General features: G+C 35.3%; 6 protein-coding genes across 6 annotated transcripts; 2 read left to right on the top strand and 4 right to left on the bottom strand.

The window, feature by feature from the left end:
- Window positions 1–146: 146 nt before the first annotated feature.
- On the top strand, window positions 147–1,725 carry F4813DRAFT_192473 (uncharacterized protein). Its single transcript, XM_049239444.1, has 3 exons — window positions 147–385; window positions 441–1,555; window positions 1,674–1,725. Exons 1-2 carry the CDS (start codon window positions 359–361, stop codon window positions 1,491–1,493), a joined length of 1,080 nt encoding a protein of 359 aa, XP_049096912.1. The 5' UTR covers window positions 147–358; the 3' UTR covers window positions 1,494–1,555; window positions 1,674–1,725.
- Window positions 1,726–1,838: 113 nt separating this feature from the next.
- F4813DRAFT_392197 (uncharacterized protein) lies at window positions 1,839–3,158 on the bottom strand (the record flags this gene model as incomplete). Its single annotated transcript, XM_049247254.1, has 1 exon — window positions 1,839–3,158. One exon carries the CDS (start codon window positions 3,156–3,158, stop codon window positions 1,839–1,841), a length of 1,320 nt encoding a protein of 439 aa, XP_049096911.1.
- Window positions 3,159–4,327: 1,169 nt separating this feature from the next.
- On the bottom strand, window positions 4,328–6,350 carry F4813DRAFT_192433 (transcriptional activator of glycolytic enzymes-domain-containing protein). Its single transcript, XM_049239443.1, has 2 exons — window positions 5,465–6,350; window positions 4,328–5,378 (listed from the first exon to the last, which is right to left on the bottom strand). The coding sequence occupies exons 1-2, from the start codon at window positions 6,005–6,007 to the stop codon at window positions 4,848–4,850; spliced, it is 1,074 nt and encodes a 357-aa protein (XP_049096910.1). The 5' UTR covers window positions 6,008–6,350; the 3' UTR covers window positions 4,328–4,847.
- Window positions 6,351–16,910: 10,560 nt separating this feature from the next.
- On the bottom strand, window positions 16,911–18,566 carry F4813DRAFT_382362 (major facilitator superfamily domain-containing protein; the record flags this gene model as incomplete). Its single annotated transcript, XM_049245793.1, has 3 exons — window positions 16,911–17,050; window positions 17,085–17,158; window positions 17,191–18,566. The coding sequence occupies 3 exons, from the start codon at window positions 18,564–18,566 to the stop codon at window positions 16,911–16,913; spliced, it is 1,590 nt and encodes a 529-aa protein (XP_049096909.1).
- Window positions 18,567–19,294: 728 nt separating this feature from the next.
- Window positions 19,295–21,387, bottom strand: F4813DRAFT_398688 (uncharacterized protein; the record flags this gene model as incomplete). The annotated part of the gene is made up of 4 exons (XM_049248083.1): window positions 19,295–19,938; window positions 20,052–20,559; window positions 20,609–21,137; window positions 21,187–21,387. The coding sequence occupies 4 exons, from the start codon at window positions 21,385–21,387 to the stop codon at window positions 19,455–19,457; spliced, it is 1,722 nt and encodes a 573-aa protein (XP_049096908.1). The 3' UTR covers window positions 19,295–19,454.
- A 2,066-nt stretch (window positions 21,388–23,453) lies between these two features.
- F4813DRAFT_192304 (uncharacterized protein) lies at window positions 23,454–25,196 on the top strand. The gene has a single exon (XM_049239440.1). The coding sequence runs from the start codon at window positions 24,150–24,152 to the stop codon at window positions 24,897–24,899; it is 750 nt and encodes a 249-aa protein (XP_049096907.1). The 5' UTR covers window positions 23,454–24,149; the 3' UTR covers window positions 24,900–25,196.
- The last annotated feature ends 75 nt before the right edge of the window (window positions 25,197–25,271 follow it).

The following is a 25,271-nucleotide window of genomic DNA, read 5'->3' as shown; positions in this document are numbered from 1 at the left end:
GGCAACGAACTAGGAACACTTGCGAGGTCACGTTGGTTCACGCGAGGTTGGACGTTGCAGGAGCTTCTAGCGCCCTTGTACCTCGTATTTCTAGACAGCGGCTGGCAGGAAATAGGCTCGCGGTCGTTCCTTTCCTCGACAATTGAGACGATCACGGGCATCTCTGCGTATCAGATGGCCCATTTTAGAGGTTGTAGTATTGCTACTAAGATGTCCTGGGCCGCAGGCCGGCAGACCACTCGTATCGAAGACGAAGCTTACTGCCTACTCGGCTTGTTTGGCATAAATATGCCTTTACTCTACGGCGAAGAGGAAAAGGCGTTTATCCGTCTGCAGCAGGAGATTTTGAGAGTCTCAGATGACGAAACGCTTTTTGCGTGGCGAGGTAAGTCAGCGCGTCAAAGAGAAGTATCCCTTAGCCGGGTAACTTAACAGAAAAGGTTCCCTTAGAAACAACAATATCCCCGAACTACCAAGATGTTCTCTGCGGAATGCTTGCTAGATCCCCCATTTGTTTTTCTAGATCTGCTCACTATGAGCCGTTTATCATAGACGACCAGCGGGCCGAGTATGCGATGACTAACAAAGGACTTGGTATGACTATTGACGTATGGAGGTATATTGGGCCGGAGGCTGAAAAGGGTGCGCGGCCTAAACGCTATCTCGCACCGTTAAACTGCCGGTCCACGATAGATAATAAAGCCGCGGCAGTAATCTTGCTACACGAAGGAGAGGAATCCTACGTTCGTACAGACCCTCACGAACTAGCCCCTTTTCACGACGAGGTTTCGAAGACTGATCTCTGGGAGTTAATTCCCAGGAAAAGGCTATATGTAAGGCAGATCGAAGAGCATTCCGGTACCCCTAAGGACCTATTACAATCGATATATCACTTCACCTTTCGTGCCACGTATGCCATACGCTTACGGAAGTTCTACGAGTATCCAAGTGGATCATACATCACCTCTAGGATATTAGACTATGAAGATATATATCGCGACTCTAATCATCTAACGGTAGCCAAGCGCAGTTTTCAAATGCTTATACTCGTGGTTATTGCGGATATGGAGATGGTTCTATGCGTTTCTACGTTTAATAACTTCTTCGCGTTATCGATGTACGTGAAAAGCGACTTTCCGAAGATGACAGACATATTAGACGAAGCAGAGGCAAATTTGAAGCAAGCTACAGATACTGTACACTTGGAGTTTCCAGAACAGAATTTGGTGGTTAAGGCAAGAATACGGCCTAAGCCAACATTAGACGATGAGGCGGAAATTATTGAAAAGTCTGTCCAACTCGACATAGATTGCCAAACTTACGATTATTTTGACCCCTTTGACGAATGGGATTTATTACCTGAACACTTGAACCCCGAGTGGCGTCCAGTGCTGCAACATCAAGAGTCAAGGCGCAGATATCCGCCGTCGCCGTCGTCTCTACCATATCAAGAACCACCTACAGAGAGGGGGTATCTTCCGGAAACGCTATAGACGACAGGAAACAGCGACAAGTTCGTTCCGCAAAAGAAAGTATTTCGCACGCAAATAAACAGGTGTGCATCCAGATACTAACGGGTGAGTACTTATTATTTATTACGGTTATCTATAGAAGGCAGCCTATTTGCTAACTGGAGCGCAGGCCAAGATATTACACTGATTTTATAATACTAGGTTAAGTGTATGATTTCTAGTAAGACCAGGCCTATAATCCCGACTAGACGATCAAGACTCGACTCGGCGGTATACTGTACGGCAATCTACTTACGATGACCACTTACTTCGTAAATGGTATCACGGGTTTTCCGCATCAAGCTTCTCCCAGTATGCGTCAATAAGCTAAGGAGGAATATTAATGACACGCTCCCATGTCTCTTTATCTTCTCCCCAGTCTCCTTCCCAGCGAACCTTGTACCATTGTACGGCGCGACGTGCGGCGTGGGGAGGATCATGGCCTACTAAGGCGTCAACATTGGGCACGTCGTCTCCTCCGTCCGGCTCAATGTTATCTCCAACACTGTTGGGGATAGGGCTGATGCTCATATTTTCCTCTAGCATAGGGGTTGTCAGGGGAGATAAAGGTGTAGTAGCAGAGTGTATAGGTGAATAGGGCGAGAGGAGAGTGTCCATGGGGCGAATATCCGTAGGGAGTGTAGGTCCAGGAAGCGTAGATATAAAGGGAGTGGGTGTAGATGGAGGAGTAGGAAGAGTATCCATAGGGATATTATTTAGAAGGGATTCCGGTTCTTGCTTAAGAGATGCTACGTGTGGAGGGAACGTAGGATAAATATATGGCATGCCAGGATTGTAGATCATCTCAGGTGGATGCTGTTCCGGTTGCAAAACACCATTTAAATTCGGGACCGTAGAGAACATCGACTCCGGATTCGATTTGACCCCGCTTGGTCCTGTAATCCACGGAACAGTATATGGATCATCACGTAACGGGACGATTCCGGCTCGAAACTTGTCCCACAGCTGTATGTAATGTGGCCAAGGAACCGGACTGGTATCTAAAAACCGCCCGCTCTCCGCGACTCGCAGACACAAGACCCTCGATAGCCGTTCGTTGAGCCTCGGGTCTGCTTCGCAGCCGGGACGTGGTGGGAGCGCTCCGGGTCCCGAATTCAGATCCCAGAGTATAGCGAACTGACCAAGGCACTCCGTTGCCATAGTAGCAATTTCGACTAGTCGCGTACGCAACCACCCGGCATTTGCCAGCCCGGCAGCGTACGAGGATCCTTCTACAATAATGGGCGAATTTCCCAGATGGTGATTAGAGAACCACAGCTCGACGCCAGATTTGAAAAACCACCCCGCAAGAAATAGATTAGTCGGATTATATCCCTTATAGATACCTAGAAACGAGATGTCCTTGATCTCACCGTTTCGTTCGTCGACAAAGTGGTGATACTTGGACCACAGGCTACAATTGTCCGACCAGCACCAGCGATGATGCTCAAGACGGCAGCATCTAGGGTGCCAATGACAACGCTGATTTACGTCAATTTGCTCTGTGATATGAGGATAGTCGCATATCATATTATGTGGTTCCTGCCATGGACTGTAAACTGTGTAGCCCGTGATAGGGTTTAGAACGCTTAGACGACGGGTGTCATGTTCGCGAGTAGTGCAATGAACGTAGATCTCAAGACACATCTTCAATCTCCTTGACCACCTGTGGTTATGTTGGGCAGGGGTTTAGATGAAATATACTCTCAAGGTAGAACACAGAGTTACAGAGTCTGGTAATATTGATTGGCACCATCTCTCAGGAGGTAACTCACGATAAGCAGGTACATCATAGATATATATACGATGCCGCTTTGTCCCAGGTATATGATTGACAGTGGAATCAAGTCTCATCAAAGTTCATCAACCCTATTGTCATCGCTCAACGACGATGTTGTAATCTGGACAAGCTCTTTATTTACCATTTGTTAGCATAAATCCCTTCCGGTTTTCTCTCCCATTTCCATTGTCTTTGCGAACAGCGTCTAACTCAAGCCGCTTTCTTTCTCCTAACTAAAGAAGCTTGCTCCTACTCTTCCACCGTGTTCACCCTCGCCCACTTCAAAATCCATTTACCGATGCTGGGGTCTCGCACCTGACCCTCTCTCTTCCTCACCTGGCCTCGATGTGGTTAAGTCAATCAAGACGTCGTAGTTGGGTTTTGGAGTCGGAGTCTGACTGCTGTGCTCGGTGGTCATCCGGGTGTCAGGCTCGCGCCAAGAATCCGACCAAAAATAAACCAGCTCAATTACCCTCGACCGAAGACGCAGTTGGGATAACAGTTCGGCTGGATTGAAGTCAACAACCCGGGAATTTAAGTAGGTAGCGTCGCAATATGCGGCTGAGCCGCTTACGCGATGATTAGCATCAAAGCAAGGAAAAGTGGGAATAGGGGCCAATACAGCTAAGTACAGGGTCCTCGTCTGACCTATGCCGACATTGAGCAAGTAAATTTAGCTTGCATTGTCTTCATTTTCGATTATTTGGAGGCGACGGCAATATATCTGGTGACGTGGTCGGATACCGGGACCTTTTGTGTTCGCCAGGGTATTAATTCTACCCCATGGGCTTACTGTGACGATCAAACGCACCGCCAATCATGTTATCCGCACATTTTTCCATGTTGTGACTGTTGTGTAACCGAGTCATGCCTCCACGATTCCCTCCACGATACATCACTAACCTACGTTGTTGGTTATGAAGTCCTTAGTGTATGAGATCCGCGATGCAGACCCATCCATAGTCATACCCAAGTGCCGAAGCCATGCTGCTAATGCACTTGTTGGGAAACACTCGAGAGGCATGTGACCATGCGATGGGCATTATTTGCCTCAGATCTTCAATGCAGCCTATCACTGGATCCTATTTCGTGAACTCTATGCATATGCCCAGAAAGCCGTATTAGGAAAAGCTAACGGGTGTTGTCGGTAGCATGGCAGCATGGTAGCAGGCGCTTCGAGGCCACGCTTGTGTAATTGCTTGGTAGACTACATACGACCAAGTAACGACATGTTTCCTAATCACCGTTGAAACATCGTCTCGGTGGTCTCTCATTACCACGGGTTCCCGTCTAGACACTAGCCATGGGCTATTCGATCGTTCAACCAGTGAACAATAAACATACTGTAGCAAGCCGTTAAGAATAATATCCTCTCGAACAACGATGATATGCCGATTCCGATTCCGATTCCGATTCCGCTGTCGCATTCCTCTTGCTAGTAGTCCCGTAAATGCAGCCTCATATATGTGTGGTATCAATGCCCGCTCCCCATATAACGCCAATCCCGAATCAAGTACCTAGGTAGGTAGTGACGACCGCAATACTAAGTAGCCATACTAAGTGACCATGTTGTCGTCTCCGATTCCTTTATCCTTTCGTTCGTCTTGGAGCATCCGAATTAGCTTGTTAATCGTATTTCCGTCGCGTAGTCTTTCGACCTCTCTCACTGCCTCATCTTCATCCAAGCCCTCTGCCATATATTCTTTGATCTTGTCCCAGATGACTTTCCGCCTCGAGTACCACGTGCGGCCCCGCGGCTCCGGCCGCCAGCGCGAACCCCACGCAGCATCCAATTCCTCAATGGCAGGCTGTCCATCCATTCCCTCCCGATACTCTTTCCAAACCTCCTCTACTGTGCCGACAGTCCCGTATTTATACTGAGGAGGCCCTGCAGATCCCGGTGTTTGCGCAGCCGGTCTAGGTTGAACCGCCTGAGAAGAAGTGGATGGAGAAGTTGGAGGAGGCCTAGCAGGGCGGCTTGGCGTTTGCATAGAAATCGGCGGTCCCCGAGGGTATGAAGCAGCCGACAGCTGCGGAGGGGGCGGGGGTATAATGGGTCGTACGGAGGAATCGCGGGAGCTGAGTGCCTAAAAAAGGTGCAACGGGTTAGTGGATAATATAAATAATTTTTGAATACGGGGAATGGCATGGGTTTTTGGGGCATGGCACATACCGAAGCTGCAGCTTGATGGGAGGCCACTAAGCTTCCACGAAGGTCATTCAGCTGTTGGCTGATGGCATCGAATTGCGCCGAGATATGAGCGACGTATTGCTGGTGTTGCATCTGGATCTGGAGAATAGTGGCGACTAATTGTTCGGGGGTCCTACCCAGCAGCTGTTCTTCTGTAACCATAGCGGGTAGGGACATGGCAGCTTGAGGTTGACGATAGAATTGGGTTGCTGTCGTAGTCGGAGGAGCCGAAGCTGAAGACGAAGGAGCAATTATGGGAGCAGCAGCCAAGGGACTCGGATTCGGGATGGGGTTCGTTCTGGTATTAGATGTAGCTTGTCTTTTTGAAGGAATGACGCTTGCGCCGGCACTGCGCTGCAGGTCGGCTGCTGCAGGTCGCTTCAATGATGCCCCTGTCGCTGCAGGGCCTGGACCAGGTACCAGAAGAGCTGAGGTAGCGGTGCTAGTGGTAATGGTTGGGTCCGTGGCCGCGGCCGTAGATGGGGGCGGTACGTTACTAAGGCCGGCCGAGGGCGAAGGCAGCATGACGGGCCCCCTTTAACCAGTAAACTCGTCCGAGAGATCCAGGTAGGGGGGGATAATTAAAATAAAGAGTAGAGCTTCGAGTTATATGGTGGGGGGTTGGAAAGGGGGGTGTGAAGGAATAAGAAAAAATAGACTAGAACGAAAATGAATAAATAAAAGTAATAAAAATAAAAATAAAAACAATAATAGTAAATAACAAAATAGGTAATTAAGATATTAAAATAGTTCGGGGAACGGATATATTCAAGAAGGGAAAGAGGTTTGAAAATAAAAATGGAAAAAGGCTTTTTGGGTGATCAGACGGACGTCCGGGCTAGCCGGGGTCCTGTTTCTCTTAGTTGAATATAAAAATAGTAGAAGTGAAAAGTAAAGGTAGAAGTAGTAAGAAAGATGTAAGAGTAGGAGTAATAAGAGTAAGGTAAGTAAGAGGGAGGGAGAGGCCAGGTTAGGTAAAGAAACAGATGATAGATGACAAAGACAAGGAAGCAATAAGATCAAGACCAGGACCAGGACACCAGGATAACCAGGACACAGAACAAGGACAAGCGACCCGAAGTAAATAATAGCATGCGGTAGTTGATGAATGATGACAGCGATGACGATGACGATAATGATAGATGAGAACGCGACTTAGAGAAAAAAAGGAATAAGTCGGCATCTACATCAGCAGCAGCAGCAGCAGGAGGAATGGAATATCGGAAGTATCCAGCGATCCAGCGATCCAACGATCCAGCAACAGTAACATCAGCTTCGGTATCAAAAGGTATCAATGTATCAAAAGGTATCAAAGGTATCAACCATGGAGCTTCGGCATCAGAATCAGCATCGTTAATATCAGTTAAATTTTACCATGCGCGAGATGCGGCGAACTTGACCGAAGACCAAGGATGGCATTCCTATCGTCTACATATGTAATGCAAATGTGTGTTGTCCCGGTTTGTGTCGCCCTGGACGGGGTCACCTGCGGTGTGTCGGCTGTCAACGTGTTGGTGACATGTTGTGTGTGAGAGTGTAAAAAAGCGTAAGAGTTGAAGCCTGACAAGTGTACGTGCGTTGCAAGGTATGTTGGTGGTGATTATTGGTACTATTATTATCATTATCATTAGGAATTATTATGTTTTGTTACACCTTTTGTTTTTTTGCTGTTGTTCTAAGTACATGTATTTTCATCTCTTCATTTTCAAGTTTGTTTTAACCTAGTTGGAACCCCCGTTTGATAATTGTAGCAGAAAACGGAAGTAAGTGACTACAAAAAGAGCATTGGGCAATTGCGTAGGTCCCTTTAGGTCATATTGATTATGTACTAGTACAATACGATCAGGTACTTTACCCACTTGTACCTAGTATCTCGATTATCCCTACCCGTAGCTAAAAATGTGGAATCAACATGGACATCTTGGTTTATCTAGGCTAGATCACGTGAGATTAAAGCTAAAATGGTAACTAGGTATGGGCTACAGGTAGCACTTAACAAGTAATAGTGTAATGGTATATCATATTATCCTTATTATTGTTGTATTATAAAGTATCTAAGAAGAATATTTAATATTTATAAAATGTATATACTTATGTGTATACTAAGTAGGTTTAATAACCTTAGGTTATATAATAATACCTTTAAAACAAATAAAAAAACAATATCTTTATTATTAAAATAAATAAAATAAAAAGGATATTTATAATATAATTTAATTTTAACCTTTTTATGTAATGAAGTTTACCAAAAACTTGTTTTTATTATTGCTTAATTCTTTTTTTAATAACCATTTTATATATTTATTTCTTAATTTAATATATTTTATAAAATATTTATTATTTTGTTTTTTAATAATTTATTTTTAATAAGTCTTTAAAATTATTTAATTAAATTATAATAATTATTTTTTAAATATATTTATTAAAGAAATTAATTTAAAATAATCGATAAATATAATATTATAAATTTTAAAATATTATAAGAAATTAAATTTATATGTTAAATAACCGATTTATTTTAAAATACAAAATGGTTTAATATATTATTAATTAAATTTCTTTTTTAATATAATTGTTATAAAGATATTATATCTTTTATAAAAGTAAAATAAAATATAATTATTTTTTTTTAAAAATATAAATTTATATTATAAATTATAATATTTTTTAATAATCATTATTATAATTGTAATTATGTCATAAATTTTAATACGCAATTATAATATTAAATTTTAATAGTTTAAAACGCGTAAAAATTAAGGAATAACGTTAAAAATAAACTTATAAATAGTTTTTAAAAAGTTATATTAAATAAATAATAATTATATTAAATTAATTTTATATTATAAACGTGAAATATAATTTTTCTATTATAAATTATTTTTAAAATTGTTAAAATAATAATAAAAAACTAATTTAATTTATAAAATAAATCATTCCGTTTATTTATTAATTTATAAATAGTATATAATGGCGTATAATAATTTTATTTTAATACAATTCCAAAATTATTTTTAAAATTTAAATAGAAATTTTGGATTTTTATTAAATATTACGATTTTTAAAATTTTCCAATTATTTATTAATAGAATATTATAATAGATATTAGTTTAATTAAGCGTTAATTAATTATATTATTTTGGTAAAATGATGGTAACCTTTAAAAATTTATCGATTATAATATTAAAGATATTTTTATTATTTTTAATTTTTAATAAACTAAAGATAATATTAATAATAATTATATAAAATGGGTAGGATAAATTAATAATTAATTATAAAGAATTATAAAGTAAATAATTTTTAAATTTTATAATTAAATATTTTAAATAAGATTTTATATATTTTTTAAATTTTTTATAATTAATAATGAAGTATATAAACTATTTATTAATTTTATTATAGTTAAGATAATTTTGATTATATAACATTTTAAAGATTTTGGAATAATATATTCTTAAAATGTAAAATTTATTATATATATTTAATAACTTTTATAATAATTTATTGTTAAAATAAAAGGGAAAAATTATAACGTTATTTTTAAAACGTTTAATTTCTTTAATAACGTTAAAAATATTTTTTTATTTAAGGTTTATAAAATATTTAAACTATAATTTTATTTTAAATTTGGGATGGATTTGTATTAAGGTTATTTTTTAAGATGTTAGATTTATTAAAAGGTTGTTTTTTATATATCTTACGGTTAATTATATTGTAAGAAATACGTTTTTATATATTATAAATATTTTGTTTAAAAAGGATTCTTAATATTTATTTTTATTATTTAAAAAAATATTAAAATCTTTAATATTGTTATTAAAAATATTTAAATTTATAATAGGTAAATATAATAATATATTTAAAATAATATGGAATTTTTCAAGTTTATAAAGTATTATAAAATTAAATTTATTAATATATTTTATTATTTATATTAAATAAAAATTTTTATTATTTATTATTATAAAATTAATAAAATTATTATATTTTATTAATTTTAATATAATTTTATAATTTATAAATATATATAATTTTATTTAAATAATATTAATATAATAGTAAATCTTTTTTATTATCCAAATAAATCCAAGGATTTTTATTTTTATTAGTTAATATTATTATTTTATTAATAATAATATTTTAAATAAAAAAGTTATAAGTTAAATGGCGGTTTATAATATATATATAAATAATTTACCATTTTTTATTAAAAAAGGTAGGTTTTTATTATTAATATAATAAATAAATATATCAATACCTTTACATGATATATTAAAATTAATATAAAGAAGTTATTTAAAATTATAAAAATATAATATTATATATTTAATAAAAGCATTTTTTAGATTTTCGAAAAATAATTTTTTAACTTTAAATGGTATATTTATTAGGATATTATTAACCCATTATTTTTATTTTTATTTTATAGATTTTTTTTATAAGTTAAAATAAATAAATATAATCTTTTGTTTTTTTAATAACTTTACCAATTTTACGAAACGAAAGATGTTGTTTTTTATATAATTTATAAAACTAATAAATATTTTAAAATCTTTAAAAAATATAAGAAATATAATCTTTAAGATTATAATAAATCTTTCTTTTATTATTAATAATTTAAAAAAAATTAATAAATTTTCTTAAAATAATAACGTTAGAAAAATTAATAAAAACGTTTTTTACATAAAAAAATATAAATATTAATATTAAATCTTTAATATAATATTTTAAGGTTTTTAAGGTAATAATAATATTATTATAATAATAATTTATTATATTAACATTTTTAAATAATATATTTATTTAATATTAAATATATATATTATTATTTTTATATTTTATAATTAAATAATAAAATGTAAATTATCTTTTAACGGTAATAATTATAAACGTTTATTATATAAAAAGATAGGTACGTCATTAATAATAAAAAATTAATACGTTTATTATTATTATAAAGGTTTTAAAATATATCTTTTAAAATATAACTTTTTAAAATTTTATAAGGTAAATATTATTAAAATTTATATTATTAAATATTTTTATATTAATAATTATTTGGTTTTTTTTAATAACATTGTTAAAACCATTAATTAATTTTTAAATAATAAATATAGGTATTAAAAATGGTATAAATATTTTGGTATAAACGATACGTTTTTAAAAAATTAATTTTTTAATAATTTTATTAATAATAGCTTAATCTTTTATATTAATAAAGTATGGATAAATTTTTTTAAGAAGGAGTTTTTCCTATTTAAATTTTAAATTAAAATAAAAAAATTTATTTTTTATAATATTTATAAAATTTTTATTAATAAAAATATTTTAAAATTATATAATTAATATATTAAATTTTTCGAAAATATGGAAATTTTTAAGATTATTATAAATTGTTACGTTAATAAGATATTTACAAAATTAATTTATTTTAAAAATAACAAAATTGCTTATAAAATTAAAAATTTAAAAGTTAATCTTTTTTTTAAGCAATTTACATAGTAAACTGGTGTAGTGCCACATCGCTAAGAGCAAGGGTATTATTATGTAATCTTAGGTTATAAGCCATATAAAGGTTTAATATTTATCGTATTTTTCTAATCAAATAGCTACGATTATTATTATTTAATTATACATTCAATATAAATATATTCGTTATTTTTCTATATTTATAACTTATAGCTTTATTTTACGTATTTATCTTATATATCCTATTCGATTAGTAAATCCTTATAGTTTTTTTAAAATATAATATTATTATTAACTATTTAAAGCCTTTTACGAAGATTTAAACGTTGAAATAATATGCTATATTTTATAGGAGATACCAACTCCTGTTCAATAATATTAAATATGGTATGTAATTATTTTTAATCTATTATCTTTAATGTTTTTATTTTAAAGGTTTAAAATAACTTATTAAATTATTTTTAAAAATAATTATGTTAAAATTTAAATTATTATAAATAATGATTTTATTTATTTTATTATTTAATAATATAATGTAAATAAAAATGTTATTTAAGTATGATTTAAATATAAAATCTTATTTAAATAATATAATATAAATAATTTTTAAATAATAATAATATTATATAAAAATAATAATTTAATTAATTATATAATTAAGTTTAAAATAAATAATGAAAGGATTACGATTTTATAAAATTAAATAATTATTAATTTCTTTAATAATATAATATTTATTTATTTAATATTTAAAATATTTATATTATATAATATATAGGTTTGTAAATTATTAATTAATATAATTTTACGTATAAATGAAATAATAACAGGTTTTTTATTTTAATAGTTTTTAAAATAAAAACGAAAAATAATATATTTTAATGAAGAAATTTAATATTTAATAATTTTTTAAATTAATATTGGTATTGCGCGGGTTTTAATTTTTATTTTAAAATAATATTTTTTAATTTAATTTTTATTTATTAAAGATCTTAAATATCTAATGTTTATATAAATTTCTTTTTTATATTTTATAATAAGATTTATTATAATATAAAATTTAAAATAAATTTTAATTTTATAAATAAAATTTATATTATAATTTAAATAAAAGTTTATAAAAAATTATAAAATAAAAATTTTAAATTTAATTATTTCTTTTGGAGTAATTTAAAAGTTTATTATATTTAAATTAATAAAAATAACGTTAATATTTATTTTATTGTTTATATAATTGATTTTAAAAATTATAAGTAAGATATTTATAATTATATTAATAATATCTTTATAATATTGAACAGGAGTTGGTATCTCCTACAGAGTATGGCATATCACTTCAACGTCTAGATCTTCGTGAAAGGTCCTAAACAACTAATGATAGCACTATATTCTGGAAGAACTATAAGGATCTATTAATTAAATAAAATATATAAAATAAATACGCAAAATAAGGCTATAAGCTATAAATATAAGAAAATAACGAATGTATTTATATTAAATACATAATTAAATGGTAATAATTGTGGCTATCTAATCAGAAGAATATAACAAATATTAGACCTTTATATGGCCTATAACCTAAGATTACATAATAATACCCTTGCTCTTGGCAATGTAGCACCATACCAATTCAATATAATAATAATGAATATAAGTTTTTTAATAAATTATTTATTTGTTTTAGGTAATGTTTTTGGAAATATTGGAATAATTTATTATATATAATTAATATTTAATTATAAAAGTTATATTTGGATTTAATTAGTATTAAATAAATTATATTAAAATTGGTAATGTTATTAAATTTTTTTATTATTAATAAAAATGTAAAATTTAAAAGGATTGGTTTAAATAATAAGATTAAATTTAAAGTATAGTTAAAATTTTCTATTATAAAATTATTAAATAGTTTAAGATCTGTTATTTAAAAAGTTTATTTTAAAGGTTTAAAGGGTTTAAGTTTAGGTTTTGGTTCTTTGGAATAGCCGAATTTTGATAGATTATAATTTTTATAATTTAAGTAATAATTATTTAAAAAATAGTTAAAATTTATTATATAAATTTTTTATTAAAATTATTATTAGTATAAGTAATAATTATTATAATAATTATTTTATTAATTTATATAATTATATTAATTTTATTAATTTTATTAATTTTGATTTTATTATTAATTATTTAAAGTTTATTAATTTGGTATTTATTATTATAATAGTTGGTTATTAAAATATCTTTAATTAAAATATTTTTATTATTAAATTTAATTATATTATTAATTTTATTAAAGGTTATAATTATTATAATTTTTATAATTATAATTATTATATTATTTTTTATTATTTTATTAATTACGGTAGTAGTTATTTTAATCTTTATAATAATCTTGGTATTGTTATAATAGATATTTATTAATAATTTTATCTTTGAAATTATTATGGAAATATTTACTATGGTATATAAATTAAGGTATAAAAATAAAATAATCCATTTATTTATATTTTTTATAATTTTTATAATTTTTAAAGATGGTAAAATATATTATTAAGGTAAAGTTTTATAAAATAAATTTGTAATTATTTAAATAAGTTAAGAATTAACCAAGTATAGTATTTAAATTAGATTTTTAAAATTATAATTATATATAAAAATTAAAGGTATTAAACGTATTAAATAATTAGTTAAATAAAAAGAGGTTATAATTTTTAACGTTTTAAATAATATTATAAATAAAAATTTAAAAATTTTTACCTTTATAAAAATTAAATATAATAAATTTATATTTTTATAAATTTAATATTATTTAAATGTTTTATTTTTTAAATTTTATAATTAAAATTTAAATAATAAAAGTAATATTTCCTATTTATAAAATTTGTTTTTTAAAATCTATTAATTTAATTATTAATTATTTTTATATTATATTTTATAAATATATTATTTAAATTTATTTAATTTTAATATTATTGTAAAAAATTATTAATTTTAATAAACGGTTTATAAAGGTATAAACATTTATATAAATGGTATATTTACTTATAACGAAAAAATTTAAATTTTTTATGTTTTTAAGGTTAAAATTAAAGTATTTAACGTTTTTAGTTTTAAAAAAGTTTTTATTATTTTATTTATTACTATTATAACTTAAGTTATTATTAATATTAAGATTAATATTTTAGTTATTAAAACAGATAAAAGTTTAAGTAAATAAATTTATTATAAAAATTATTATAAAAAGAATATTAAAATTAAAATAATTTTAATTAAAAAATAATTAATTATTAAAAAGATTAATTAAAATATTATTATTATTTAATATTATTAATAATTATACGGATTATGAATTAGTTTATAATTAAATAAACGTAAAAAAAGAAATTTTTCGTGTAAAAATATTTAAAATCCTTAATAATAAAAATTATAATTTAGTTTTATAAAATTATTATTAAATATTTAATTAATATTAATTTGATTTTTTAAATAATTAAATTATTTTAGTTATTTTAAAATTTATAAGGTAAGACTTTAAAGAATTTAAGAATCTTTATAAAATAGTAAGAAATTTAATAGGTTAATAAGTAATTTTTTTAATAAAATAGGAATAATTAATTTGGTAAAAGATATTAATATTAAAAAAATTATTATTTAATTAATAAGTAGGTTAAAATTATATTTTTATATATATATATATTTTTTAATATTAAAAAAAGATATATAACAATCGAATAAATTTTATTTATTTAATTAAATAAATAATATTATTAAAATTATAAAGTATAATTAATTAATTAAATGGATATTTATAAGGTAGATAATTAAAATAATAAAGATTATTAAATAAATAATGGTTTAAGTTTAAAGATTGTTTAATAAATAATAACTTAAATAAATAGATTTAATAAACGGTTTGATTAATTTAATTTAATTTAATTTTCCCGTTTTAAATTATATAATTTTATGTTAATAAAAGTAAAAGAAACAATAAAGTTATTAATTATAATAATATATTATATTATCTTTATTATTATTATATTATAAAATATTTAGGAAGAATATCTAATATCTATAAAATGTGTATATTTATGTGTATACTAAGTGGGTCCAATGACCTTAGGTCATGTGATAAATAGGGTCGTAGTACCCTTAACGGTCTAGCTAGCTTGGCGGCAATCTTGCAATCTTGGCTCATTCGGCAGGGAAAGCAGGGAAGGCACCTATAGTGGATCTGGTTTTACAAATAATGGTAATTGGGTAACATCAATTGTAACTGGCAACTGCTGCAACTTTGCTGCAGATGCAAACATCTAATGTAACGCTTGTAACGCTTGGGAAAGCAATCCGTACCTATTAAGTACCAGCATGGGTGCAGAAGAAAAAGACTTACGCGTCACACACTGCAGCAACAACCATTGCAGGCAAAAGACACATTGTGTTACCTGAGAAGGTTGACCCATTACAAGAAAGGATTACTGTATCATGTATATTTTTATACATATTTATATACACCAAATGACAATCAATTCCTTAAACTCTCTTCCGATCTAGATTATCTTTCTTTGACAGAAACCCCATCGTCCAATCCATCCAATCATTTAGGATAAGCCGCACACTTACAACCAAACACACACACATCACACTCACAAGCTACCCTTATACTTGAGCCCTGCATGAACATCTGATTCTCATCATCTTCTTTTCCCCGGTCGAATTGACACCTACCATCATGCAAAAATAAATTAACTGACAAGACAGATAATCCAATATCGTGGCTAAGACTTTACAATCCGGGCTAGCTTTTCGTATCTTCCCCAACGTTGGCTGACTACCTGCGTCTTGTTCGTTCCCCGTTTTCGTATGGTCCACTACGAGGACGACGTGCAGCATCCACATCATGTAGGTCTAAACTACGGCTGAGGCGGCAGCTCTATTGCTGAATCAGGTATATCCGTCATTACAATCCTCGCCAAGTCCCTCAGCCACGTCCGATATATCCAACCCATTCATAATCTGTTAATCAACTCAAATACCTGAATATTTCTGCATTTGGAGAATATTACCGAGACGTACTCGAGGGTAGAATTCAACTTGACTTGAGAACGAGCACATGTCCGGCTAGCTCCACGGTTATTAGTCCTGAGCAGGAAGTTATATGTATCCTGTAGTATACAGCCAAGGAGGCTGAGGGTAGTACTAATATACTTCACCGCTAGCTATGAGGATTGTGAATACGAAAGACTACGAATATACCTACTATCACTTTTCGAAAGTCACTAACAACGAGTTTCAGGCTAACCCTTTCGTAATATCTCAGCTGTCTCTAAAGTCATCACTTTGCGGGGGGGAATTGAAAGGTGAATATTCATAACTAAATACCTATTATACGATACGCAGCCATGTTGGGAATCTGGTTTACAATGGCTAATATATCTCATTCATTAAGACCAGCAGATATATCATCAGGTTATCTCATGTGTTATAGGTATTTCAACTCTCAACTCGATATTCAAACAATACAAAGCATTGCGACTAGGTGAAGAAATTCAGAAATTCAGTTTCGTATTAGCTGTCGTGTCAGCTCGTATACCTACCAAAATTATTCGTCAACGCACATGATTAAAGCGCAATCTTGTTCCACAGGGGAGCCGCAATAAGTACCTAGGTACTTAGTGCTATGCGATATTCACACGGCGTTAGTCTAGGTTTCGCTGAGCCTGTTGATCTCCCAGCTACCTACCTAACCCAGGTAGTTGGCAAAGTGTCCAGGTCTTCGCTCACAGTAGTTAGTTTGGGAATTTGAAACCTCAATGAGGCAACAAGATCAGACATTCCAACTTGTGATAAGCAGGATCCCAGAGCTAAAGAGGCTAAGTCTCTCAAAGCTGAGGCTTAGAATACCTATATGATAACTTAGAATGACGATTACTATAAATCGAAAGAAGCTATTCTTGAGAGGGGGTGACTACGGGCCTGGATTCTCTTTAGTGTTATGAGCTTCATCACTTCCCTTTTCTTCGTTGAGACCGTACTCAGTTTTCAGTTCAGTGGACAGCTCCAAGCCCCTCTCCGCTCCAACTAAGAGAAGTGCAACAACACTCACTCCTAACCCTAACCACCATAACGTCTTCAGACTGACGACTGACGATATAAACTTGTACAACCTGATCCCATACATCTGGATCTAGGGTCTCGGATACACTACGTGCTTGGCTGGCGATGAATATGCCTTGCCATCTTGCAACTGTTTTCGCAAATCTAATGAAGATGTAAGAGACAAATTGTCGTTAAATACTGCATTAAAAATCACAGAAGGGATAGTGACACCCCAGATAAACCCGAATGTTTTGATAAATGAGAAGGCTGCAATTGCAGATGCCACATCCGACTCTGGCAGGGCAGCAAGGATAGCAGGAAGGATAACGGAAATAGTTATTCCTAGCCCCCCTGCGATGATAAGCTCGAAAAATGCCCAAGTAACTTTTGGAGTGTTTCGATTTAGCAGTGTGAAAAGACTATACGCAAGAATTGAAAGGGCGAAAGCGGCAGCATGCAAGGGTCGGTAAGCACCAGTTTTTGTAAGTAAGATGCCTGTAATGGCAGCGGAGAATAGTGTTCCTATCGCTAGAGGGAGGAAGTAAATGCCGGAATCAAATACCGTCGTAGTGAGAACAACTTGAAAGTAAACGGGAAGAAATAGCCCGGCTTTTTGAAGCAGAAGACTACCCAAAAATGCCAAGGCGTACGCAGCAGCTGAAGTTCGGTTACTAAATAGCCGTGTTGGTATACTAGGATTGCTCGCGAAATAGTGTTGTTGAATATGAAATCCAATCCAGCCAATGACTCCGAGGACCAAAGGAAGAATAATACGCCAGGAAGACCAAGGGTATTCACTCCCTCCGGTCACCAACGCAAATATGAATGCGACCATGCTTGGAATGAAAATGAAGTTCCCAAAATAATCAAGATTTCTGATACTGGCAATTCCGCTGCCCGATTTTGGGTCTATGAAAGAAAATATTGTGATCAGCGGTAGTGCATAGATTGGGAGATTCATAAAGAATATCCATCGCCAGTTCCTCTCGCCGAGAATGCCGCCTAAAACGGGACCTAGAGCAGCCGCAATGCCTGCCCAAGAATTGACGATTCTAAGATATGTCCCACGGTTGCGGAGCGGTACCAGATCACAATAGACGATATCGATCAAGACATAAATGCCCCCAGCACCAAGTCCTTGGGTTGGTCTTCCTGCAATGATCATGGCGCTGTTGTAAGCTGCTCCCGCAATTGTGCTGCCAACCGTGAAGAAGATAATGGACCCTAGGATGGGGGTCTTGCGGCCAAGAGTATTGGCCAATTGGCCGACTAAAGGTTGAACGACAGATGACGCGAAAACGAAAGAGTTAGCAATCCAGGTATATTGGGTAGAGCCTCCAACGTCTTGTACAATTGTTGGGAGAGCAGTAGTGATGATCATAACATCAAGGGCAGAGACAAACGCGAGAAGACAAAGAGAGATGATAGTAATCCAGAATCGAGTCGAGTGGGTTTTTCGAGGAGGAGAGGTTGGATGATTCGCTTCATTGCTAGGATTTGGAATAGTTCGTGAGGCTAACGGCATCTTAGTAGAGTCGTTGTTTTCTATCTTCATGATTTAGACGACGAGGTTGATTAGGGTTGGGCTAGTATTATTGCTAATATCGAGAGAAAGTGAGCCAGGTTGAGTGGACACAGCTTTATAATAATAGAAGGAAACCAACGCTTGGATGTGTAATTTTCTGTTTTTCTCCCTGTCGTCGTTTTATTTATAATCCCACGTGTGGTACCCTACTATCTACCTCACTTATTCATCCCAAGTGTTGGTAATTTATAAACAAAGGACGCACTTGTGCTTTAATGTGCCTACTACGTGCCCCTAGCCCTTACATTATTTAGTTAATTAAAAATAGAAAACATCCACACATGCATGTATCTACCTTTTATTGGCATGCAACACAATGGGATCTTGGTTCTAAGTTATGATATCTCATGTCCCCATCGTAGACCGGAATTAAGCAGCATAGGTTAGGTAGTCTAGCTTAAGGTGCCATTCAAGTATGGTAGGGTGCGTAAGAGATATTAAGTTCTATGAAAGACACCGAATATTCCAAAGCACATTTCCCCAGTAATTATCTGTTACCAACTGTCTTATTCAACCTGCTCTTCTGTGGTTATAGCTACCAATTACTCAAATCGAACAAATTTACGTTTCCCATTATGGATATCTAATATTGTGCCTCATCTTTTCGAGGACAGAAGTGGTACACGGTGTGCTTGACGAGTCTTACGCCTTTGAATCCAGAGCCAGCCCTTGAATTCGGTGGATTCTACGTAAGAACCCTACGCACATCGACCGCCAGCTCGGCGACAACACCGATTAGTACGGTCCAATTCATATATTTACTATATATTATACTGCCTGGCTGTCCTCCTGTATCCCACGTAACATTGGTGCGTCTAATGCCGCGACTTACGAAAACAGTTTGAAGCCACCTGGGCACGCTTTTTGGAACAGACCGTCAGGGTCATACTTCTTGCTGGCTTCTTGCAATTTGGTCCGATTCTTAAAACCATACGAACCTAAAGGATCCTGGTGACTGAAGGCGTAATTCATGTAGACGAATGGAACTAGTTGTTTCCGCTCAGTTGCGTCTGCTTTGATCTTGCCGAGTGCACCCTTCATCATCCCCAGCACCGCACTATCATCTTCCTTGTTCTTCCAATAGGAAAGAAGAAGAACCGAGACGAGTGGGCCTCCAGCGGCATCAAGGCCCAGAGAATTGCCCCCGTGTGTAGTTGACTGTTCCATTAATGAAACTGGGTACGGCTGCAGAGTTAAAGATAGTGTCACGTTCTCAACCCCCTTCAGGGGTTCAAGCTCAGCCGTATAGATCTCAGACGCGGCGTTCAGAGTCCCAAGATCCGCTTTGACTGTTATATTCATATAAGCGCATCTATCGACGCATTAGCACACCTCCTGAAACTTATCCCTAAATGCTGGGTAATCCGTGATATTAAAATTCGAAAGTTATCATAAGGTTTGCTTCAAGAAACTGTGTATGCATACCTCACTCGATCTTGGCCGGATGCACTTTGCTCTGCAGCCGCATCTTTCACGCTGTGAAGACGCATCTTATTGAGAGCATCAATTTGCGGTTGAATTTTGGTAAATGGATCAAGCTCGGGTGGGTTTTCGACTGCCTGAGTGTAATAGGGCTGGTTTAAACACATGATGCTGTTGCCTACCAAGGATGAATAGCCAATGCTCAACATTAGATGTGTTTCTTTGCTTGCATTCGGTTTGTGGAGTTCCTTAACCAGGGATTCAAGCTGACTTGGGAAGCTTGAAGGGAAGTAAAACACAGTATCGCCCCATATAGGCCCTTGTTTGAAGGTCCATATGTCGAAACGAGTCACAATCCCGAGATTATTTCCTGCTCCTTTCAGAGCACGCCACAAGTCCTCATTATCTATGGCATTAGCATTAACAATCTCACCCGAGGCCAAAACGACTTCGAAGTTGAGCACATTGTCACAAATGAATCCCCCGCGAGTAGAGAAGAAAGATAGGCCGTCTTGAAGACATTAATAATGCAACAGGATTGAAGAGGTTGGAGGACAAACCCTGAAGTGCTAGTCCACCGATATCCCCTATTGCTGAGCGGCTACCAGTTACAGAGAGCCCGGAGGCATCTAGCTTTTCATACACCTTACCCCAGCGCTCGCCTGCCCCTATTTGGACAAAGCCATCTTTGATATCAATGCCGGTGAGACGTCGAAGATCAAGGGTAACGCCTCCTTGGATATTGGCGGAGCCCGGAAGTGGTTGCATCCCAGCGCCACGAATGGCGAACTCGACGCCTATTGGTTTTATCGTCTTTAAGAAGATACTAATATCTTCTTTGGCCTGGGGTTGGAAGATAAATGCAGGCTCGAGGTCACTCTCTAGTCCAGACAAATATGAGGAGTTAATCTCTTCATATTCTTCAGAACCTGGCTCCCAAATACTACTACTAGGGAGAGCTTGCTTCAGAGCTCCAAGAGCCTCGAGAGTCTTAGACGTAGCGATTGGAAAATATGGTAGTTGATGATTCGAAGGATAGTAGGTTAGTACCAATTGAAGGATGGAGGGAATATCAAAAAGTGAGAAGGCCTGGGAAGGATTACATAGGTTATATAGGGCATAGTTTTAAAAGACATACCGTTTTGAAATGAAGATTAGACTTGTTGGAAGGGATGACGGTTTGGTCGGCTAATTTGAAGTCGCTTTCCGAGAGAAGGGATATGCTACGTTCTACCTTATCTGTATTGGTACAGATACTATATATAAAGCGCCAATGGGGTAGCAACTTTTCTTTGTATTCCGCACAAGTAAACCAACTACGGTTGTTATAACGTAGCATCCTTCTCTAGGGAGAGCTATTTTGAACTAATTCGTGAGAGTTGTTTCCCCTTGTATAAGTTTAACCACCATTTTTCCTGGTATCAGGGGGAAGACAGCGCAAGGTGTGGGTTGGGTTGGTCTTTGTTTTCCGCTGGCGAAGAAAAATCAGCCTCATCCAGTGCTTTGTGTTATATACCAGGTAGGTAGGTAGGTACCTATCTTGTCCCATAAATTTTAATACTTATAATCCATGATGTTTCATTTCTTTCTAATTATTCGTCAAATTATTTCAATGGTGTACCCCCTATGAGATGGGCTAGATGCGTTAAATACTCGCGAGACAATTATCGAGGACGTACCGTCATCCCACTTTACCCATATTAATCCGAGTTATGATGTTAATCTTATTCTTGATAATGTAACTTCCGGTAAAGAAGCAGTTCTAAGAGGTACGGACCCCGTAGATGGGTCGTTTGAGGTTTAACGACGGACCATAAACATTTAGGTGGGAATTGCCTTGCTACTGGACTTATATGGCAACTCTCAATGTCATCGATCAAAGATGCACGGACTAGACTTGGACATATTTCTATCGAGATAACCCGAACTTTAGCCGTGCGTATAAATCTTGGAATCTTCAAGATGTACAAGCATTTCCCTGTTTTCTCCGCTAATTTCACCAGATCTCCAACTCACCTAAAGCTTCTTGATGCCCACCACGATATCATACGAGCTATATTACGCCTTCACTTCAAGTCAAAAGAGGCTATATGCACTACTACATAGATCTTATTAGATGGCAAAGCTTAATGATCTATGTATTGCCACCAAAAGGGTTCTGATTTCTTTAGCAGCCCTAGCACCTAGTGGTCAGCAGACAATTTAACATGGCGAGGTTAGCGACTTTAGCTTACTGGATAGGTTCTCATTATATCGAAAATCTCATAAGACGGCCGTCCCTCTCCGACGTCGTCGAACATGAACTCATTGGATATTTGATCTCATGTTTCATTCTCATGTAAAACTTAATGCCCGAGGTTCAACATCTAAACAGGATATTGGAAGAACCCTTGGGAGGGTCTAGAAGCAGGCAAGCGTGCCTAAGTGGGCTCGGGGAGCTTGCATCAAACTCATGAAGGATTAATAGCCTTCTGACGAGGTTTCATCGACAGGTACGCGACGCGCCATTATTGGCTATTTTAACATGGCTGGGTGACATGCATAAGAGACCATTGGTAAAGGTTGCGCCAGGTGATGTTGCCAAATACAGCTCATGATAAACTACATATGTACCCAAGCCACCCTTGTGACGTGCGGGATCGAGAGCCACGCTACCCCTGGTCTTCTCATATATACAGATTAGTGTAGCAGGAAGCTTGAAGCAAAGCATGTGAAAGTCCGGACATTCACAAGCTTCTAGAAAATGGCGACGGGCCTCAAGATACAACAACCTCTATATATATCAATAGATGCCCGAGCAAAAACAGCTCGCTAACAAGTCACGACTCCTTTTCGTTAACCCCCTCTCTCATATACCTCTGTACCTACTCATCATAGGACAAGGGTTTTCGTTACTCTCCACTGCGAAGCGGAGCCCTCTCCTTCACTAATGCAGTCGAAGTTTGGGGTTGTTTATTAGCATCGTCAGCGACATCGGATTCTAACCCATCGACGAACCACCATCGCCAATCTTACAAGGCTAGGGTCATCCCGTTTTGCCGTTCCCTGTATGCACGTTTGATGCAAGGGCTACGGCCGTCATACTCGAATATCCACGAGGCATACAGCACAGAACCGCCCACTATCGTCAAGATTCAGCCAGTCCTTCGTCCTTCTCGTCCCTTCATTGCCTTAAAAAAGTAGACGCCCTCCCCGTTATCTATCCACACGAATATCCGTCCCGCAATGGTTCCGGGCTCCTGGTTTTCTTGAACTCCCCTTGAAGAATTACACGCCGCCAAGCCCCTGAGACGCCGCTCTCCATATTCCACTCTCGTACGGATCCGTACCTAACCTAACCTAAACTAACAATAGTGAAAGGTACGTGGGGTCTTTTTTTTTGTTTTTTTGTTTTGGCGCGCGCACTGGCGGGGTCGTGCCGGTCACGATAATTGTCTCTGCTTCCCGAAAAAAGTCAAGCGACTCCAGACCGCTTCTTTCACCCAACAAATTTAGATGATAAACACTCAATAAACCACTCTTAGCTCTACAGGGCTAAGAGGGGCCAATACAAGGTTGCTCCGTCGTCTAAAGTCATCCCCATATTCTATCTATTTCATACCGTGTATATTCCTGGCACACATTGCCCTACTTTTTACATTCGGTTACCATTTTTGAATAACTCATTATTTGTGTCTTACAAGACTACTCCTGAGTTACAGGGTTAAGAAGAACCACAACCAACTTCGGAACGAAAGCGCTTATGGGTCCGCATACGCGGAAATATTCGTATATTCGTCTATATCCACCAACCCCCATCTTCACCGTTTTCTGCAGATTGAGTTCTTACCCATCACTCCATTTAGGAGTGATTTGAACTCAGACCGCAACTTTATATTCTAGCTCCCTAATTGTCCGCTCTGAGTCGCCGCCTCACCGCGGTGATACATTAGAAGAAGAAAAGAAACTAATGCGTCTCTTCTTTAAAGAGGAGCCCATCTACGCACTCCCGTGATTGATCATTCATATTTCTTACTTAATATTCTATATTCTATAAACCTCGGTATTATATTTGGGGTAACATATTTTCGATGTATCAAGAGAATAGCTATCCCAGCCAAGATGTCACGGCTCACACCATTACCAGCAGACCTTCACAGGTCGCAGTCGACCACCAGTGTCGATACTACATATCATAGCTTTCACAATATCGAACTATACGAAACCCCCGCCGTGTCTACAACTGAAAATAAAATGTTTTCGCACAAAGATGATAGACTTGAATTCAAGCCTATAATTCGCCATGACTCCGGTTACGAATCCATATCTCCCCGGTCTAGGTCTATTGAATCTCGGCCTGCTCAACGGCGCAATTCCACCATGTCTACAAGTTCCTCCCAGACTCGACCGCGAACACGGCCATCAGTGCGCCGTGCTGCAAAGTCCACCTCAACCTCACACTTGAAACATTTAAGCGAACAGCCTTCGCACTCCGTCCAATTACCGCAACAGCAGACTACATATTACTACTTTCCACCACCGGAATCACTTTCTGGAGGTCTAGACGAGGAAGAAGATACGCACGACACCGAGCTGTCGTATCCTCCTCCCCCGCAAACGACCCACTATTGGACCAGCGACCATACTAGGCGTCTTGAATATGCTGCCATTGATGCTGCGAGTCGAGGCGTTAAAGGCTGGATTATGAAGCACATCGTCCCGGATTGCTTCGTGCCCAAGGCGAACCGACGAGTTGGATTTGACGACGACACCGGCAGCGTCCGGCGGTACCGGCTCGAGCTCGACTGCGACGAGGCCGGAGAGAAGGGAGAAAATAGCGGCAAGAAAATGGGCTGGCTCCTAGGCCGATAATTTGACGACGAATGAACTCATGCGACGACAGACGACGAGTTTGAGGATCACGTTATTGCATCCGCATGGTTGAGGCGTTGTATACCCACTTTGATTTTATTTTTCGATATTTTCGATATTCCTTTTTTTACTGTTTTTAATATCAAGACGTCTTTGGAGTCTTTTTCGACGCATTATTTGCATTCGGTTGAATATGGCGGCACTAAAAACGGGCATCATAAGACGCGTAACCAGTTCCGAGTCAGTTTACACCGAGATTGATATACAGACAGAGTATGGGTTGAACTCATTACATATTACATATTGGCAATACCACTAGGGTGGAGGGCCTGTACAGCTTTGGAGGTTGCATTGAGAAGGCTCAGCGAAACA

Source organism: Daldinia decipiens (genome assembly GCF_022478715.1).
Source record: "Daldinia decipiens strain CBS 113046 unplaced genomic scaffold F4813scaffold_33, whole genome shotgun sequence".
NCBI classification, from domain to species: Eukaryota; Fungi; Ascomycota; class Sordariomycetes; order Xylariales; family Hypoxylaceae; genus Daldinia; species Daldinia decipiens.
Note: the sequence above shows the minus strand (reverse complement) of the source record. Positions and strands in the feature narration are given on the sequence as shown.

Excerpts from the sequence above, each read along its gene's own strand:
- F4813DRAFT_192473 (XM_049239444.1), top strand. The coding sequence starts at position 359 with ATGACGAAACGCTTTTTGCGTGGCGAG. Across the intron at positions 386-440 it reads AACGCTTTTTGCGTGGCGAG|GTTCCCTTAGAAACAACAAT; the intron begins GTAAGTCAGCGC and ends TTAACAGAAAAG.
- F4813DRAFT_192433 (XM_049239443.1), bottom strand. The coding sequence starts at position 6,007 with ATGCTGCCTTCGCCCTCGGCCGGCCTTAGTAACGTACCGCCCCCATCT. Across the intron at positions 5,379-5,464 it reads CCCATCAAGCTGCAGCTTCG|GCACTCAGCTCCCGCGATTC; the intron begins GTATGTGCCATG and ends CACCTTTTTTAG.
- F4813DRAFT_192304 (XM_049239440.1), top strand. The coding sequence starts at position 24,150 with ATGTCACGGCTCACACCATTACCAGCAGACCTTCACAGGTCGCAGTCG.